This window comes from Pelodiscus sinensis, chromosome 6, assembly GCF_052426305.1.
Source record: "Pelodiscus sinensis isolate ZL-2025 chromosome 6, ASM5242630v1, whole genome shotgun sequence".
Lineage (NCBI taxonomy): Eukaryota > Metazoa > Chordata > Testudines > Trionychidae > Pelodiscus > Pelodiscus sinensis.
Genome location: NC_143057.1, coordinates 92019102 through 92036237, shown reverse-complemented (window position 1 = coordinate 92036237; position 17136 = coordinate 92019102). Strand labels below are relative to the sequence as shown.

At 47.2% G+C, this 17136-nt stretch overlaps 1 protein-coding gene across 2 annotated transcripts in view; it reads left to right on the top strand.

Annotated features, from left to right (window-relative positions):
- The window catches only part of CWC27 (CWC27 spliceosome associated cyclophilin), a 224603-nt gene that overhangs the window by 51797 nt on the left and 155670 nt on the right, over positions 1-17136 (top strand). For both annotated transcript variants that reach the window (XM_075932399.2, XM_075932398.2), the window contains exon 10: positions 15107-15276. In XM_075932399.2, coding sequence (XP_075788514.1) covers positions 15107-15276 — 170 coding nt within the window. The remainder of the gene's footprint in view (positions 1-15106; positions 15277-17136) is intronic.

Below are 17136 nucleotides of genomic sequence, written 5' to 3'. Positions count from 1 at the left end.
GGTATGTGAAAGTATAACACTACATGGTGTGGCAAGGTCCTCGCTCAGGCTTTTTGCCCTGGGATACCTTCTGGTCCGCAAAACAGCTGGAGACTTTTTCTGGTGCAGTCACCCATGCCTTTTATTGTAAGTTTCAATTTCCTACAACCTTCTATTTACAGAGCTTTGGTTTTCTATCAGCTAACTCAGCCAGCCTCTCCTTCTGGCTTGGGAGCACACTCCGCCACATCCTGACTCCTTGCTCCTCCCTTTCACTTCCCTTCTGGCTGCCTTATATAGCCCTCTGGCTAATGAGGCCCAGGTAGCCACCTGTCTGCTCCTCTCCACACTGCTGCCTCTGTATCAGAAGCAGAAATACAGGGAGAAGAGGGGGAGCAGGAGCCCGTATGTGCTCTGGCTCCTGGGGAGTCAACTATCACCCACTGTGTCACACGGTTACTTAATTGAATGCATTTTAACATAAATTTATACGAGATCCTCTTGAAAACAGCAATGCCCAGAAAATTGTTGACAAATATAACAAAAAGTTGGATGCACTTTTCAAGACTTTTACTGCACTACAAATAGAATGCCCAAGATCATTTGATGTCATGATATGTTTAAGAAGGTATTACTGGGATGGGCATGCATGTATGTGGAGAATGTTGGCAGGATAGTAGGGCTGTTAAGGTGGACTTCCAACATAATTATGGAGAGGAATTTTGAATGTTCGAAACATCACTGTATTTCTGAAAATTTATTATAAGATGGGGCAGCCACTTCGACCTGTAGCTTAGTCGCTCTTCAACCAAATCCATAGTCACTTAAAAAATAATCTTGGATTTAAGAAGCTTAAGTTCATGGGAACTGGATAGTTCAAAAGGAGCTATTATCAAGTTTGTGAGGCTCACAGGATTAATATTCCATGACAGGTTTTTTTTCATGGGAGCTTTGAAAAAATGTCAAGCCCTCCATGATACTGATTAGAGCCTGCATATACTTGTTTGTTTTTGGCCAGCTCATGATAAGTTGAAATAGCCGCCACATGACTTGCATGGAGTTATCTTTTAAGTTGGTCTTACAATAGAAATCTGAGACCTCAATGTGCATATCCTGTTAAGAGCGGTATCTCCAGAGAAGCAGAATTTCACATATATAATTTTTATGATCACATATAACAAAATGATTTACAATACTTATATAAAAAGTATATGTGAAATTAATTATTTATACTTGCATATGCTAGAGTGGCACTTGAATCACAGATATGTGTTTTCATACTTGCAAGGAAGCACTGTGGATAAGAAATATATTTCACTAGTACAGAATTTCTTCTGTCAGGAGTCAGAAGAAAAGTTAACTTAGTGTCTTAGGCACAGTTTCCTTGTTAGTTTGTTAGTTACATAATAGTTAGTTAGCAGTTCGTTTAAAACATGTCTTGTATTTCTAGTTAGGGTTAGATTTAGTAATAAGAATGCCCGGTTCTTCGGGTTTTAAGAAGTGCATCACTTGTAGAGACACCATGCCTGCCTCAGACGGCCACTCCGAGTGCATCAAGTGCCTCGGTGAGGCACATATCCTGCAGAAGTGCGCCCATTGTGCCAAACTCACTGTGAGGGCGTGGTGGGATAGGGAGATGAGGCTTAAAATGATATTATTTGACAAAGCCTTACAGCTGACGGAAATGTCAAAACCAGCCTCAACACGATGGTCTCCATCACAAAAAAGGAGAGCTGCGTCACCACTGTCTGGCCCAGCCCAAAAATGGCTGTCTCCAGCTTGGTCCCTACCTTCGCATAGAGTGATAGACGATAAACCAGGCACTTCAGGAACTACTTTGCTGAGGCAAAAATCACTTCAGAGCCAAAATTTCAGCAAAAACCGATTTCGATGCTGCCAACTGCTGTAACTGCTGTTGCTTGGCATCACCAGTGACCATGCAATGGCACCGACGCCGAAGCGCATATCGGGACCAACTACCTCGGCACTGGTAGACCAGGCACCACCCGCATCGGTGCCCAACACATCAACAGTCACATCGGCACCAACATCAGCAGTGTGCACCTGGCACCTACCACATTGTCAGATTCAGTAGCGCCACCATTGGCACGGGAGGGCTCAGTGCCGCTGTCATCCCTCACACGATCAACGGGCCGTTTGTCACCTCCATACAGCCCTCCAACACCTCCCGTCCTAAATAAAGCATCTCAGAAGTCTGACCCTAAGGCACAATTAAGCCCAGAGCCTTTATTTTTCTCACCAGCACCATCTTTTCCACCACATTCACCATACTTAACCAGAGAAGATAGAGATAGGGCATATCGACATGGTAGATACAGGTCTAGATATGACCTTTCCCCTTCACCATATAGGGTGTATGCATCGTATTCACCTTCACCTTCACCCTATAGACACCAATGAATATACTAAAGATACAGAGTTTCTTCTAAACAGTCTTCCCCATACACTCGATACATCCCAGGTCACCACTGACGTTATTCACGGCAAGACTGTCCAAAGCCATCTTCACCAAAGGGATCACTATATGCATAGCCGAAGCTATCCCAGATGTCGAGCACCTTCAGCTTCCCCTAAACAGGATCAAGCTCTACAATTACCACCAGCATTCCCGGGATCCCAGTCCACAGCTTGCTATTCAGAACCAGAAGAGACACCCCTCTCGGAAATAGATGAACAACCACCTGATGTCTCTCCGACAGATCAGTCCTCATCATCCCTTGATGAGGCTGTCATACCTGGGGACGATCTCAGGCAATTCAAGGACTTATTCAAGAGAGTTGCTGCATCACAGGATATTCAATTATCAGACATGCCACAAAAACAACACAGGCTCCTTAAAAACTTGCAGCCCTCCCAGAGAGGTATGATCGCTATACCAATAGCTGAGGCTATTATGGAGTCGGCAGACGAGATATGGCAGACTCATTCCTCCGTGCCCCCCACTAATGAGAGGGCAGACAAGAGGTACTTTGTCCCCCAGAACGTTGCTGACTTCCTATTTGCACATCCACAACCCAACTCGTTGGTTGTTGATGCCGCTCAGCACTGATCTAAACTCCCTCAACTTAAAAACATCAGTGACAGGACAACAAGCACATGGACCTCTTTGGTAGGAGACTCTATTCTTCCGTCACACTCCTTGTAGTTAATTATGCAGTGGTTTTGTCTAATCCTAACTTTGACAATTATTCAAAATTATCTTCCGTTATGGAACATCTGCCAGATGCAAAGAGACCAATACTATAGTCGATTGTCCAAGAGGACTATGCTTCTTCTAAGACATCATTGCAGATATCCCTGGACGTGGCTGATACAGCAGCTAGAGCCACGTCCACATCTGTAGTAATGAGAAGAGCATCATGGCTACAATCTGCCGGAATCCCTAGGGTGTTACAGTCAAAGGTAGAGGACCTCCCCTTTGAGAAATTAAAGCTTTTTGCTGAAAAGACTGATGATGTCCTGCATTCCAATAAGGACTCAAGGACAACTTTATGGCCATTAGGAGTGTATACACCACCTTATCATTGCAAACGCTACACCCCATACCGAAAGAACAAGGACTTCCCGTACCAAAGATACCACAACAAGACCTCGACCAGCCCAGAACCGGACAGAGACCACATCGAAAGTGTCAACAGAACAACCGCACCACCTACAGTCAGAACAGCAAGCAGCAGGTTTGAGTTGTTGGTCGAGGGCCCGCAGAATCTTCCCATCTCTCACCAGTCATCAGACATCGGTCCACTCTTCCATCACCGCCTGAAACGCTTTCAACACCATTGGAAGGCCATCACCTCAGACCGATGGATCATCGAGATAGTCACAACAGGGTACCCTTGACCAAACAACCTCCAACTTCCCCGTCCCTTTTCAGGGACCCCTCTCACGAGAGCCTTCTCAGGCAAGAGGTTCAATGCTTCCTCGACCTTGGGGCAATTGAGACTGTCCCCAAGGAATTTTGGTGCAGAGGATTTTACTCTCACTACTTCCTTACCCCCAAAGAAGAGAATGGAGGCGTATCTTAGACCTACGCAGATTGAACCATTTTCTTCGCAAGCAAAGATTCAAAATGGTTCCCTGGCGATTATAATTCAGGCATTATACAAGGGAGACTGTATCTGACCATTGGGGTGCAACATGTAAGAATTGACATCTACAAGCAAATAACTTCTAGTAAGCTAAAAAGTTTGCCAGTGTCAAACCAGCAGAACTGAAAAAATCATCAGCTAACCTTTTCAGCCATGTGCCATCTTCCTGAACAAGAATGAAAACAGTGAGTGTGTGCACGTGAATAGAACCCACCGAATTTATCCAAGAATGGCATCTGTCTAACACTGGGTGGGTAATAATTTTTAATGGGGGGGGGTGATGGGGCAGTGGAACCCCGCACTGCCGGGGAGCTGCTAGAAAAAGCAGTCCTACCAGAAAACAGGGACCTTAGACTTACTGCTGGCACAGAGCCCAGAGATGCAGTGGCCGACACAGGCCGGCGGGAGGGAGAGCCAGCGATGCGGCTAAGCCCCGGCGCATGTGCAGAGATGGGGGCCAACACTGGGGTAAAGGAAGACGTACCCGGAGGTACGGGCCAGTGTATTGGGGTGGGCGACGCTAGGGATTGGCCGAGGGAAGGTGGGTCGACCAGTCAAAATGGTGTGACGGGCCCAAGTGAGGGGCCGGCATGTGGAGGAGGAGGCGAAGGTATGGTTGGACAGGGTAGCCAATCTGTGGAAAGGATCACTCCCGAGTAAGAGCCTGGAGAGGGTGAGGAAGCAACTCAGGATGGGCAGCGGGAGTTCTGCTTGCGTGCTGATGAGTTGCGGCAGAGAGCCCCGTCAGCCATGTGAGAGAGAAATCACCCCCCACCTTAGGGCGCTGGGACTCAGAGAGAGGTTAGGCCTGAGTCTCCCTCACTCCCTCTTGTGGGCGGTACGAAGAGCGCATATTATTGAGGAATGATCCTGAGTGGGCATATGTGACGGACTGAGCCAGGTCTGGGCACAGCTGAGGGCGTCTGCTCAGGGCGAATTGCTCAAACTCGGGGCTCCTTACAGCCCCAGATTGGAGATGTTCCCAAATAGGCCACAAACCAGTCACACTGAGCACTTCAGCTGCCAATCTGGCTAGTCAGAAGCCTCATGAGCAAAACCCCTCTGATACCCCAGCTCTTCCTGTGCCCCAATCAGCCTCGGGCCTAACACATCAGGTGAGGGCTGTGACGGAGCATTGACGCCCTGCATCATGAACGCCCCAGCCGCGGGGCTGTTCGCGATGCAGGGGAGCAAATACCGGCACTGCGCTGGTTGCTCACTCACCACGGAGTGGCAGCACCACGTGCAGGCACAACCCCGCACCTACAGCAGGGGAGGGGAAGGAGGAAACGAGGAGAAGGCTGGTAACGCTGGTGGGTAGAAGCATGCTGAAGGGGGGGGGGGGTAAGGGATGGTCACGGTGTGGACATGCTGACATCAGGGGTAAGGGATGACGGCTAATTTAAAATGAGGGCGAATGGGCACAGAAGCAGGGGGGAAGCGAAACGGAAGCAGACGAGAGTGAGGAGGGAATAGGAACAAGAGACGCCACTCCGGCTAGTCTCTTAGAGTGGGGAGAGGAAGCAGCCCAGGGTAGGGCGACAGATGAGCCCAAGGGCTGACAAGTTACGGCGGAATGCCCTGTCAGCTAGACAGGACTATAACTCAGTCCCTGTCCTTAGGGCCCTGGGCTGGGGCCCATGAGTGGGGGTGGGCCTGGGCCTCCCTCTTCCCACCGCAGCCAGAGGAAAATAACGGCCTGACTATAGCGGAAGGATCAAAGACATATTAACTGAGCCAAGAATAGACAGAGGGAGAGACTCGTGAGACGTGAACTTCGGGTGAGGTGGAGGGACAGCTAACTGACACGGGCACTCCTGGTCACAAGGGGTTATAGAACCCAATCTCACCTATCCTGAATGGGTTCTTCTGGTCCCAAGAAACCAGCCACAGGTCCCAATCAATTTACACGCTGGATCTTACCCACAAGATCACGTTGAGCCAGTCCTTTAGAATCTAAAATCTAAAGGTTTATTACTAAAAGAGAGAAAAGCATGAGAGTAAGGTTGTTAAGGAGAATACAGTACATGCATCGAATCACCAAGTTCTCAATGCAGGCTGTTAGCAGAGATGTTATATACTGCTATCTTATAAGGCTCTGGTGTACATCCTATGTCAGGATGGGTCCACGGTTCTTTCCGGCTCGTTGTTCCCTGCAAGGCTGCATCTGGGATCAGGAGCTGAACTGAAGACAAGATGGAGGGTGCCACATGGCACTTATATACCTCTCCTGATATCTTCCTGGCCAGAGCAGGTCACGTGATCGAGCAACCTTATGACAGACCCCTCACCCCATGCTTTAAGAAATGGACTCATGGGCATGAATATATGTAACTCAAAGGTGGTTTGAGCAAATTATTTCATGTAACCCATCGATCTTCATGTCATGATCTGCTGGTTTGGTTTATCTTACTCTGTTGTATGTACCATTTGTGTGTGGAAAATTAGACACATGGAGTGGGGAATACTTTGTGGGTTTCAAACGTGAATGAGAGACATGGAGGGTGTTACCCTCAACTCTTAAACTATCTCTTTTTGTCCTTCAATCTGAGCAGTGGTTGGTAGGGAGGGGCCTCAATTCTTTAACGAAAAGAATAGGAGAGGAGAGGCCTTGGTCTCTTGGCTGGGCTGCATCTGAAGGAAGGAGCCTGAGACCCCAGGGTGGGGAAGAGAGCCCTTGTTTAGAGTGGTAGCTGGAAAAAAGGTTTTAGGATGAGTTTGATTAAGTTTGTACTGAGGTTTCAATGTAGAATTAGTCAAGAGTTTTTTTTTTTCTTTTCATTGTAACCTACTTTGCTCTGCCTACTTTCACTTATTACTACTTAAATCCTACTGCTTCCACTTAATAAAACCATTTTTATTTTCTATCAAACCCAGTGTAAGCGATTGTTACCTGGGGGGCAAACAGTGTGCACATTTCCCCTTTTATTGATAAGGGGGCTTATCTAATTCTTTGGGGTTTGATTCCATCTGGGGAATACTCTCTCAGGAGGCTGGGCCCTAAATTGCACTCTCCTTGGATCTGAAGTGGTTCAGCGTCTGTACTGCTTCTCGGTGGGGACAGGGACCTCATCTGGGGGCCTTGGCTGGGGGAGACCAACGGAGCTGGCCCAGCAGGACGGGCTGGTGAGGAGCCCCAGAGAGCAGGAAGGCGAGTGGCAGTGGCTCTGTCAGCACCCCAAGAGGCACCCCGAGGGGTCGTCTGTGATCGCACCCTGTCACAGACTTATCTCTGTTTCACATGCTGGCAGCCATTATGCCCTGGCTGGTTTGCAGGTATCAGTCACATTCCTCAGGTGTGTATTGGCACCTAGAGATTCATTGTCTCCTTGCTAATTAGCATAGCCACTGGCTGAACATTCTTTGCCTATTGCTCTGTCTGATACAGAGAATTTTCCAGCATCAATACAGAGTATATATTTATAACTCCTCATACAGATATTATACAAGTACATGAATGTCATATACAGAATCAGTAGAACAAGCTTTCATGTGAGACCTCACATGGCCCCCTTTGTACCAACTTTTGGGGCAAACACCCCCCTCTCGCCCCCCATGGGGCAGCAGTGATTTGGCTTCTCACTTTAAAATCCAGAAACGTGACCGCACACCCTGGGATAAAGGGGGGGTATCTCCCTACATGTGGTGGAGAATGCGGGCGTTCGGTCCAACCCTGGATTTAGGGTAACCGAGAGCAGGCAGGCCCTGACTTAACTAAGAACGTGGTTTTGTTTGGAGGGGGCAAGGAGACATAGATGTAGCAAAATTATTGGAATGGCTGATGGAGAATCAGTGCCAGTAACAGCAACAGCAGATACAACTCGTGCAACAGCTGGCCTCCCAGTACCAGGAGCAGCAGCGGCAATTGATCTGGGAACTAGACGAGCAGCATGTAGTTGGCAAGAGTAAGTCTAAGGTCCGACACTGGGTTCTCAAAGCACAAAGGCTGCCACACAGGTATCTGTCAAACACAAACAGTTTATTTCCTGACAGCTAACAGCTGTGCCCCATAATTGGAAGAACAATATAACAAAGAAGCGGCATATCTTACGTCCCCTCCTGCAAGCCTGGAATCCCGGATAGGCTGCGGACGAAGTGGGAGGTTGTCTCAGCTTCCGAGGCGCCAGTACTCAAAGCCCATCAGTGAGGTCCAAATTGCTGTGCTTTGGTGCAGCCTTAAATACAGTTTTCCTGCCTTGTTTGGCAGCTTGGAAATTTCCAGAGATTACTCATTACGTGCTGATGTAGAGCTTAGCTGTTAGTTATCGATCTGGTTCTGTTCTGGATCTACTTGTTCTTTGGCCCTGTTTACGTGATTAGTACTTTAGGGTAAACAGAGTTGTTTATGCGTTCTTGTCCTTTACCCTTATCTTATACTTGTTCCTGCTATACTGGCAACAATGCTTATCTTAAATGGCGTATGTTCCCAAAGACTTGCTTCTGGCTCATCAGAAAAAGGGGGAGTGGGGAATGCAGGCCTCACCACCCCTAAATTAGCACGTACAAAGTTGACCATTACACAGCAGCAGAAGGCAACCGTGAGGACCTGGGCCGGTGGAGAGCTGCCACTGAGAGGTGAGGAGGGCCTGGTCACAGTTGCCAATCAGGCTGGCCAAGTTGGAACCCGAGGATGACTCTGAAGCATTTCTTGTGACATTTGAAAGAGTAGCCACAGCTGTGAAGTGGCCAGAGGAACACTGGGCCACCCTATCGGCCCCCTATCTGACAGGTCAAGCCCAGTTGGCGTACCAGGGCTTGACCCCAAGAGATGCTTTACATTATTACAAGGCAAAGGAGGCCATCTTGGACCAGCTAGGGATGACCCTGGAGATGTTCCATCAGGAGTGCTACGGTGCCAGCGAAAGACCGCGGGCAGTCGCACAAAGATTGCAAGAGGTGGGTTTGAGATGGCTGGAACCAGAACCCAAGACAGGAATGCAGGTGGCGGAGGCAGTTATTTTAGAGCAATTCGTACAGATATTGCCAGCTGGGGCCTAGAGATGGGTCCGGTGTCACCACCTAGCCACTCTGAATGAAGCAGTGGCCTTGATGGAGGACTATTTGGCCACAGAGGGGGCTGAGGAAAAAGGCAGGACGCCTTCGGGAGCTGCTGTGACTAACTCCTCCCCCCCCCCCAATGGTATCGGGTGCAAGGGCTCTGCAGCAGCTCGGAGAGGAGGGAAACTGCGAACCAGGGGCAGGCGGAAGGGAGGAGGCTGGCACGAGTTTGGCAGATGCCCATGTCCAATGTCAAGAATGAGAAATTCCCTCAGGCAGAGGAAAAGGAGAGCAGGCGAGGGGGGGGGGGGGGCACAGCTAGAAGTGTTTGTTACCAGTGTGGACAGGAGCGGCACTTTTGACGTGAGTGCCCCCTGATGCACATTTGGCTGGGTAATTTCGGCCAGCCCCCTGCCCACCATGTCGGAGAAGACCAAGGCGATAAAGAAAATAAGGGTGGATAGGCGGCCGGCGGAAGTGATGATAGACTCAGGCTGTGGACAAACCATGGTAAGAGCAGACCTTGTGGAGGGAGGCCACCCGACAGGAGGGCCCATTTGGATGCAGTGCGTCTATGGCAACGTGCAGCCCTATCCCATGACCTGGGTTCAGATACACGATGGATATCGAGGGGGCTTATGCCAAGTGGCCTTGGCCATGACTCTAGCCTATCCTGTTTTGCTTGAATGAGACTGGCCAGGGTTCTACCAGCTACTACGGTGATGGGGTCGTAGACAGGGAGGTGACCCTTGCCGCACAAGGGGAAAAATTGACCATGATGCTGGGTGACGGGCCTCCAAAGTCCTCAGGCATCGCTGTGGACCAGCTGCCCTTCGATCTGGAGATCAGGGAAGGAGATTTTTTGCAGCACCAGAGGGAGGACCTGTCCCTTCAGAGGGCGTGGGAGCAGGCGAGCGGATCTGAAGGGAAGGACGAAGCTGGCTCACGCTCGCATCAGAGCCCATGGTTTGAGATATGGGGGGGTTTGGCTGTATCGGGTGGTGAATGGCGGGGATGGGCAAGGGGAGAGCAGACCACTGTTGGTGCCCACGAGATATAGATGGCGGGTTATGGAGTTAGTCCACGCTAATCTGAGGGCAGGGCACCTAGGATGGGAGAAAACCCAACAAAGGGTCCTACAGAGGTTCTTTTGGCTCGGCCGCTATAGAGAGATACAGGACTTCTGTGAATCCTGCCCTGAGTGCCAGCAGACCTCCCCAGCGAAGGTGCCCAAAGCCCCGTTAGTACCTCTCCCCATGGTGGACATACCTTTTGAACAAATTGCACTAGACCTGGTTGGGCCTCTAGAGCGCTCAGAGCGCCAATCCAAAGAAATGAAGATTCGGACATTAAGAGGTATTTTATCTTGGGTACAACGTGGGAAGGGGACAGCTAAAACCACTGGTCGATAAAGTAAGCGCCCTACAGGACTACCCACTCCCAGTGACAAAGAGGCAAGTGCGGCAATTCCTAGGGTTGGTGGGGTATTACCAGCGATTTGTGGCTGACTCTGCGACATTAGCAGCCCCCTTGACAGACCTGACACGAAATGGGCAACCCCAAAAAGTGCGATGGGCCGAACAGAGCAGGCGTGCCTTTCGGGCATTGAAAGAGTGGCTGGTGAAAGTCCCAGTGTTGATACAACTTGATTTTTCGTAACCATTTATACTTCAGACAGATGCCTCAGAGGTGGGACTGGGGGCAGTGGGACTGGGGGCAGTATTAGCACAAGAAGTGAGAGGAAGGGACCACCCAATGTTATATATAAGTCGTAAGCTATTCCCCCGAGAGACAAATTATGTGACGATAGAAAAGGAGGCCCTAGCTGTCAAATGGGCCGTGGATATTCTCTGTTATTATCTTTTAGGAGATTGTTTCCTGTTAGTCATGGACCACGCCCCGCTCAGATGGATCCAGAGCATGCGAAGTACAAACACCAGTCATGTGCTGGTACCTGGCGTTACAGCTGTACTGTTTTAAGGTGGTTCACCGACTAGGGATGGCACACCAGAATGCGGACTTCCTATCACGTATAGTGGGAAGGGACATGGATCATGGGGAAGGAGTGGGGTTCATCTTAAGGGGGAAGGAGTGTGACGGGGCAGCGGAACCCTGCACTGCTTGGGAGTCGCTTGCCCCACCAGAAAACCGGGACTCAGCTGGCGTGGAGCCCGGAGATGCGGCGGCTGGCATAGGCCAGGGGAGGGAGAGCCAGTGACGGCGCTAAGCCTCAGTGCATGTGCAGAGGTGGGGGCCAATGCCAGGATGCAGGAAGCCATACCCGGAGGTACGGAACAGTGAGCGGAGGTGGGGGACACAAGGGATTGGCTGAGGGAAGATGGGTTGATCCGTCAAAAAGGCACGACAGGCCCGAATGAGGGGCTGGCACGTGGAGGAGGCGGCGAGGCTATGGGCGGACAGGGTAGCCGACCTGTGGAAAGGATCGCTCCCGAGTAAGAGCCTGGAGGGGGTGAGGAAGCAACCCAGAGCGGGCAGCGGAAGTTCTGCTTGCGGGCTGATGAGTTTCAGCAGACAGCCCCGTCAGCCAGGTGGGGGAGGAATCACCCCCACCTTAGGGCCCTGGGTTGGGACTCGGACAGAGGGCGGGCCCGAGTCCCCCTCACTTCCCCTTGTGGGCAGTGCGAATTATTGAGGAATGATCCAAAGCGGGCGTAGGAAACCATAAAGGGGGCGTACCCCCGTGACAAAGGTAGCTTCCTACAGGGGGCCACTCCAAGATTTTGGTAAGTGGTCAAAGGGCACACTTTTGTGGAGGGAGTGCAGGGTCTGGGACAGCGGGTGGGGTATAGAAGGGAGCTTGGAATAGAGAACTGGGGTGGAGGAGGAATTATGGGGTCTGAGAGGGTATTTGGGAAAAGGAGGTGGTTATGATGTGGGACAGAAGCTTTGAGTGCAGGATCCAAGAGCATCTATGGGTGCAGGAGAGGATTCTGTCTTGGAGGAGGATTATAGGAGGGGGTGCAGGGTCTGGGAGGGGGTTGTGACCTGGTACAAGGGGGAAAGGGAGTGTAGAGGGTTTGGGTGGTGATGTGGAGCAAGGAAAAGGGGTGCAGGGTCAGGGAGGGGTTATGGGTACAGAAGAAGATTCTGGACTGGGAGAGGGGTGTGAAAAGGGGTGAAAGGTCTGGGAGGAAGTTGTGACATGGAGAAGTTGGGATAAGGGAATACAGAGGGTTTGGATGGAGGCCTGCGCCAGGTAGTTGGGGGGAGAAAGGGTTTGGGGTGCCAGAGGCAGGCTGGGAAGTGCAGACTCGCTGCCTGTGTGCTGGGCAACTGCTCCATGTGGCTCTGCTCCAGCATGGGGAGGTTTCATTCGCTGCCCCTGCATTCATTAAAATTTCTCTGCTCTTATTGGCCATAAACTGATCAATGGGAACTGGGGGATTTTGCTAGGGGACGGGGACAGTGCGTTAAGCTTTCTCTTCCCTGCCCAGACTGCATAGCAATTAGCAGCCTGTTGTTTAAAGTGGCTGCAACTGCTCTCTAGTAAGCGTGACAGCAAGGCAGCCAGAGGCCGGATCTAGCAGCGTGGCGGGTCGAATTCAGCCCACTAGCCACCTCTTGCCCACCCCTGATTTAATAGTTCCTCTAATACCTAAAATAGCCTCAACTAAATAACCTTGTTTCCAAAAAAAATTATATATGCATATATTGCATGGGTTGAGAGGGTGGTATGTTTAATTGTGGGAAATTAGATTATTTTCACATAACTTTTAAAAATTGCATTTCAAATGTAATAAGTGGTAAGATAGAAGTACCATACAGCAGATATTGGCACTAAGATTAATAGCGGAGAAAGCTCAGCGAAAGAACAAGAACATCTTCAATTGCTTTATTGATTTTCAGAAGGCATTTGACCCAAAGTGACTTGGGTGGTGTTGGAGTCATGTGGTGTGGATAGCCGACTGATACGGTTGTTGAAGGATATCAATAATAATGCGGAGGCAGTGGTGAGAACGTGCGGAGAATTGGAAAGTTGATTTAGAACAAGTAGAGATATGAGACAAGGCGATCCCATATCGCTGAGTATCTTCATCACTCAAGCAATGCATAAGATCAAGGAAGAGATAGAAGGGATATCGGTGCACGGGATGAGAATTAACAACTTAAGGTTTGCGGACGATATAGTTATCATCAAGGAAGATGAAGAGAAGCTAGTGAGAATGGTGCAGGTGCTAACTGAGGAAGGGAAGCGGTATGGACTGATTATGAATATTGATAAAACAAAGACGATGGTATTTGGAGATAAGGAAATAGGAAGGAAGATCAGTGTAGATGGGATCGAACTAGAGAACATAGAGAAGTTCACGTATTTGGGGAGCAACATGATGTATGATGTAGACTATAAGAAGGAAATAGTGACTAGAATAGTGAAAGCAAGAGTGAGTTTGAAGGCGATGGATAAGATCTGGAAAAGTAAAGCGATTAGCTTAGGAATGAAGCTGAGCATCTTGTAAAGTGTGTATTTAGCAGCATGTTGTACGGATGTGAGACATGGATGATAATGAAAGATTCGAAGAGAAGGATATTGGCGTTCAAGAGGAGTTGTTATAAAAAGATTCTGAGGATAGGCTGGATGCAGAAGGTCACCAACAAGGAATTATATAGGAAGATACAGCCCAAAGAGAACCTACTGCAGAAGGTTATGCAACAGAAGTTATCGCTATTCGGGCATATCTGCAGAATGAACGATAAGCAAAAAGTTAAGACCCTGGTATTCAGCATAATGGATGGTCCGATTAGAAGAGGCAGACCTCACAGAGAATGGGTAGATGATATAGTAGATTGGTGCAGAGCTAGTCTACGGAAACTAAGCCACTCCGCACTGGACAGGGAAAGATGGAAGTAAATAGTGAGGGAGGCATCGGACACCAACGGGCATTGAACCCATGATTGTTGATGAAGATTATTATCTCATTTGTATTGAATGTGGGAACGGATAATAGAGATTATCTATTGCCTAACCAATAGATAGAATCAGCAGGAGTCATGTCAGTTTATTTGTCTATAAAATATTTTAGCCACACATAATTGGTACTATAGAAATAGCATTACATAGAAGGTTTTGAATGATAGGAAGTTTACAATCATAGATATTAATTGTAAATCAAAAGGATATAATAAGATGTAGACCACTTCCCTTGCATGGTCTTTTCTATCAAGGTTAGACTATGTAAATCTGCTGATGCCATTCCATCAGCAGTAGATGCTGCTGGTGCTAGTTGAATGATTAGTTTCCATGACAATTCGTTTATCATCTTCTCTGCTATATCAATCATGATGTGAATGCTTGCCCACTGAAATCTGGTTTAAAATCCTGAACTGAGGTTCTAGCACTTTGTTAGAAAGGAAATGATTCTCACATAATTTATGTAAAAAATGTATTGACTTGAACTGTTAAACCTTATCTGTGATTATTGATAATGGACTGTCAAACTTTTTCATAGCATAGACTATATCTTAATAGATTATTATGTATGATCACCTCCTTTTCCATTCAGGATGGTATAACAATTCTGAATTGTAATTTTTACATGGAAAATTAATATTAAAGAAATATTTAATTTGACTTGTAATAAAGTTTAGAATCTGGAATTAGTGAAGATACCTCAGCACCATGTCACCAGATGGCTTTGGACAGGTCCCTAGGGGTCCACAAAACACAGTTTGAGAATAAATGATTTAAGATATTAAATAGTGTGGGGCTTTAAGATATTTAAATACCTGTATTATCTGTGATTAGCTCTGAAAAAGGTATGTCCTTCATTGTTGTTGTTGATTCACCATCTAAATTACTCTGAAAGATATTATAGAGGATATGTTCTGGTGTTTAAATAGTTCATACTTTGAGGTAGTTACAAAATATTTACATCTATGTGCATATAAATTGTAAATGTAAGCATTATAGAGGCTCTCTTGCTAAGACATTGTTTCCAGCTTAAAAAAATCCTCTTGCAAAATAGAGCTAAAATGCAAGCTGTTTGTTTAAATCAATGTAGGAAGAAAAGGAGGAGGTTGATAGTGATAATGAAGAAGGTGAAATGGATAGTAATGAGAGATACCAAGTGAAAGAACGTGTAGCTAAAAAGTTGAGAAAAGAGAAAAATGAAAATGTTAAGCTACCATTTAAAGAGGAAAGAGAAACTGAAAAGAAAATCACCAGTCGCAGGTAAGCAACGTGCAGTTTTTTCCTGATTTAAATTTATTTATTTATAATAAGATGTTTAACTTTAGCGTTACTTTTACTATGCTGAAACTTACATATTATATTTGAATCACTGAAGTTAAAAATTTACTTCTCTAAGAATTAATTGCTTTTTAACTTCACTGATAAGCACATTTCTTAATTTTTCATCCTGCAGTGGAGTTAAATGTTGATTTCCTGCAAAAATGGTATAAAAGTAATTATATAATTTGTATTAATTTTGTGTAGGCTTTTGTTGTTCCCATGTGAAGGAATTAGGTGGTTGTGTTAAAATCATGGGATTTGTAATTTTGCTGATGTCTATAATAGGGATGTAAAAGAGTAGTCGATTAGTCGACTATCCAATAAGCCTAGGCTTATCTGGTAGTCAAGTTGATTACTTGCATTCCCCGGTCCCTCTTTGCTGTCTCTATATCAGAGGTAGCAAGGTGAGGGGGGGAAGCAGGAGCCAGTGCTGAGGGGAGCCAGCTTAATAGCTGGTTCCCTACAGCACCATCTCTGCGGTGCCGCTTGACCCTCCTCCCATGCTGCTGCTGCCTCTATCTTAAGCAGCAGTTGAGGGGGGCCAGCGGAAGCTCCGGCAGCAGCCCCTGTCTGCGGGGAATCCCAAAGGGGAGTTGGGAATCTCTGTGAGCAGGAGCTACTGTGGCAAAGTAGCCCTATTCCTGGCAAGCGGGGTCCCAGCTCCTATCTGCGGGGAGTTTCTGTGGGGAGTTCTGTGCGCTGCAAACCGAGGCTGCTCGCAGCAGTCCCTGTTTGTGGGGGGTCCTAGCTTCCTGCTGGGACCCCCAATGGACAGAGGCTGCTGGACCCGGAACTGAGCAAGCTCGGCTCAGTCCTGGCTCGTGCCGGGTCCAGAAGCTACCCCCACTGTGGCTCTGTAATTTAAATATAGTTGGCTCAAACACTAGCAAACTTTTAAGTTCCACATAAGAAAAAGTCAGACTCCCATTAATTGGGAAAAAGCCATAAAACCTATAAAGATATAATTTAAACTACAGATTTATTTTACATATTAATTTTATGTTAATTTACTGCGCATTTTCTGTAAAATTGTCCTGCATCAAAAGACTACCCGGTGAGACTGAGGTAAATTCTGTTAATTCACTAAAAGCAAGCCTTCTTTTTCTTTTAAATTCAGGGCTTATAGGATATATAAACAATGTCTGAGGTTTTACCCTCAGAACTTGATGAAGGTTGCTGTTAAAGCAGAAGTAGTGAATTCTCTTTCTTTCAGGAAAATTTGTCAAATTGACACATCTAGCTGATTCATTTATTAAGCCTTTCGGCCTTGTTATCTGTTTTATGTTAAATAGCCAGAACTGGGAACATCAAAGGGAGTGCTTCTTCATTTTTCTGAAATCGTATCTCTTCAGGTATAGGGATGGCAAATAAAAATGGTCTGTGGAATAGATATGAGGACACTGTGAAGAATATCAGTGTCCTGTGTTTGGCCCTGGAGAGATGTTTTACATGTTGCCCATGATTCTATTAGTTTTAATTGCTATGGGTATGTGTAGCATTAAACTCTAGAATCTGTTATTTTTCAACTGATAGGAGTTTGACATTCTCTGATGTAGACATTAAAGCCATGCCACTGTTTGATCCAAATTCATTTTTATTAACTTTAGGTCCCAGTGTGATGATATGGCGAGCCCGTTATCATATTTGATGATTCTGCCTTAAGAATAAATTCTTCCTGTACTGGAAATAAGTGATATGATAGTCTCCTAAGATTTCTCCACCTAGGCTAGTCCAAGCTTCAGTTGTTCAGATCAAACAATGCTACAGCAGTTGTCTGTCAACAAACAGAGAGTAGAATCA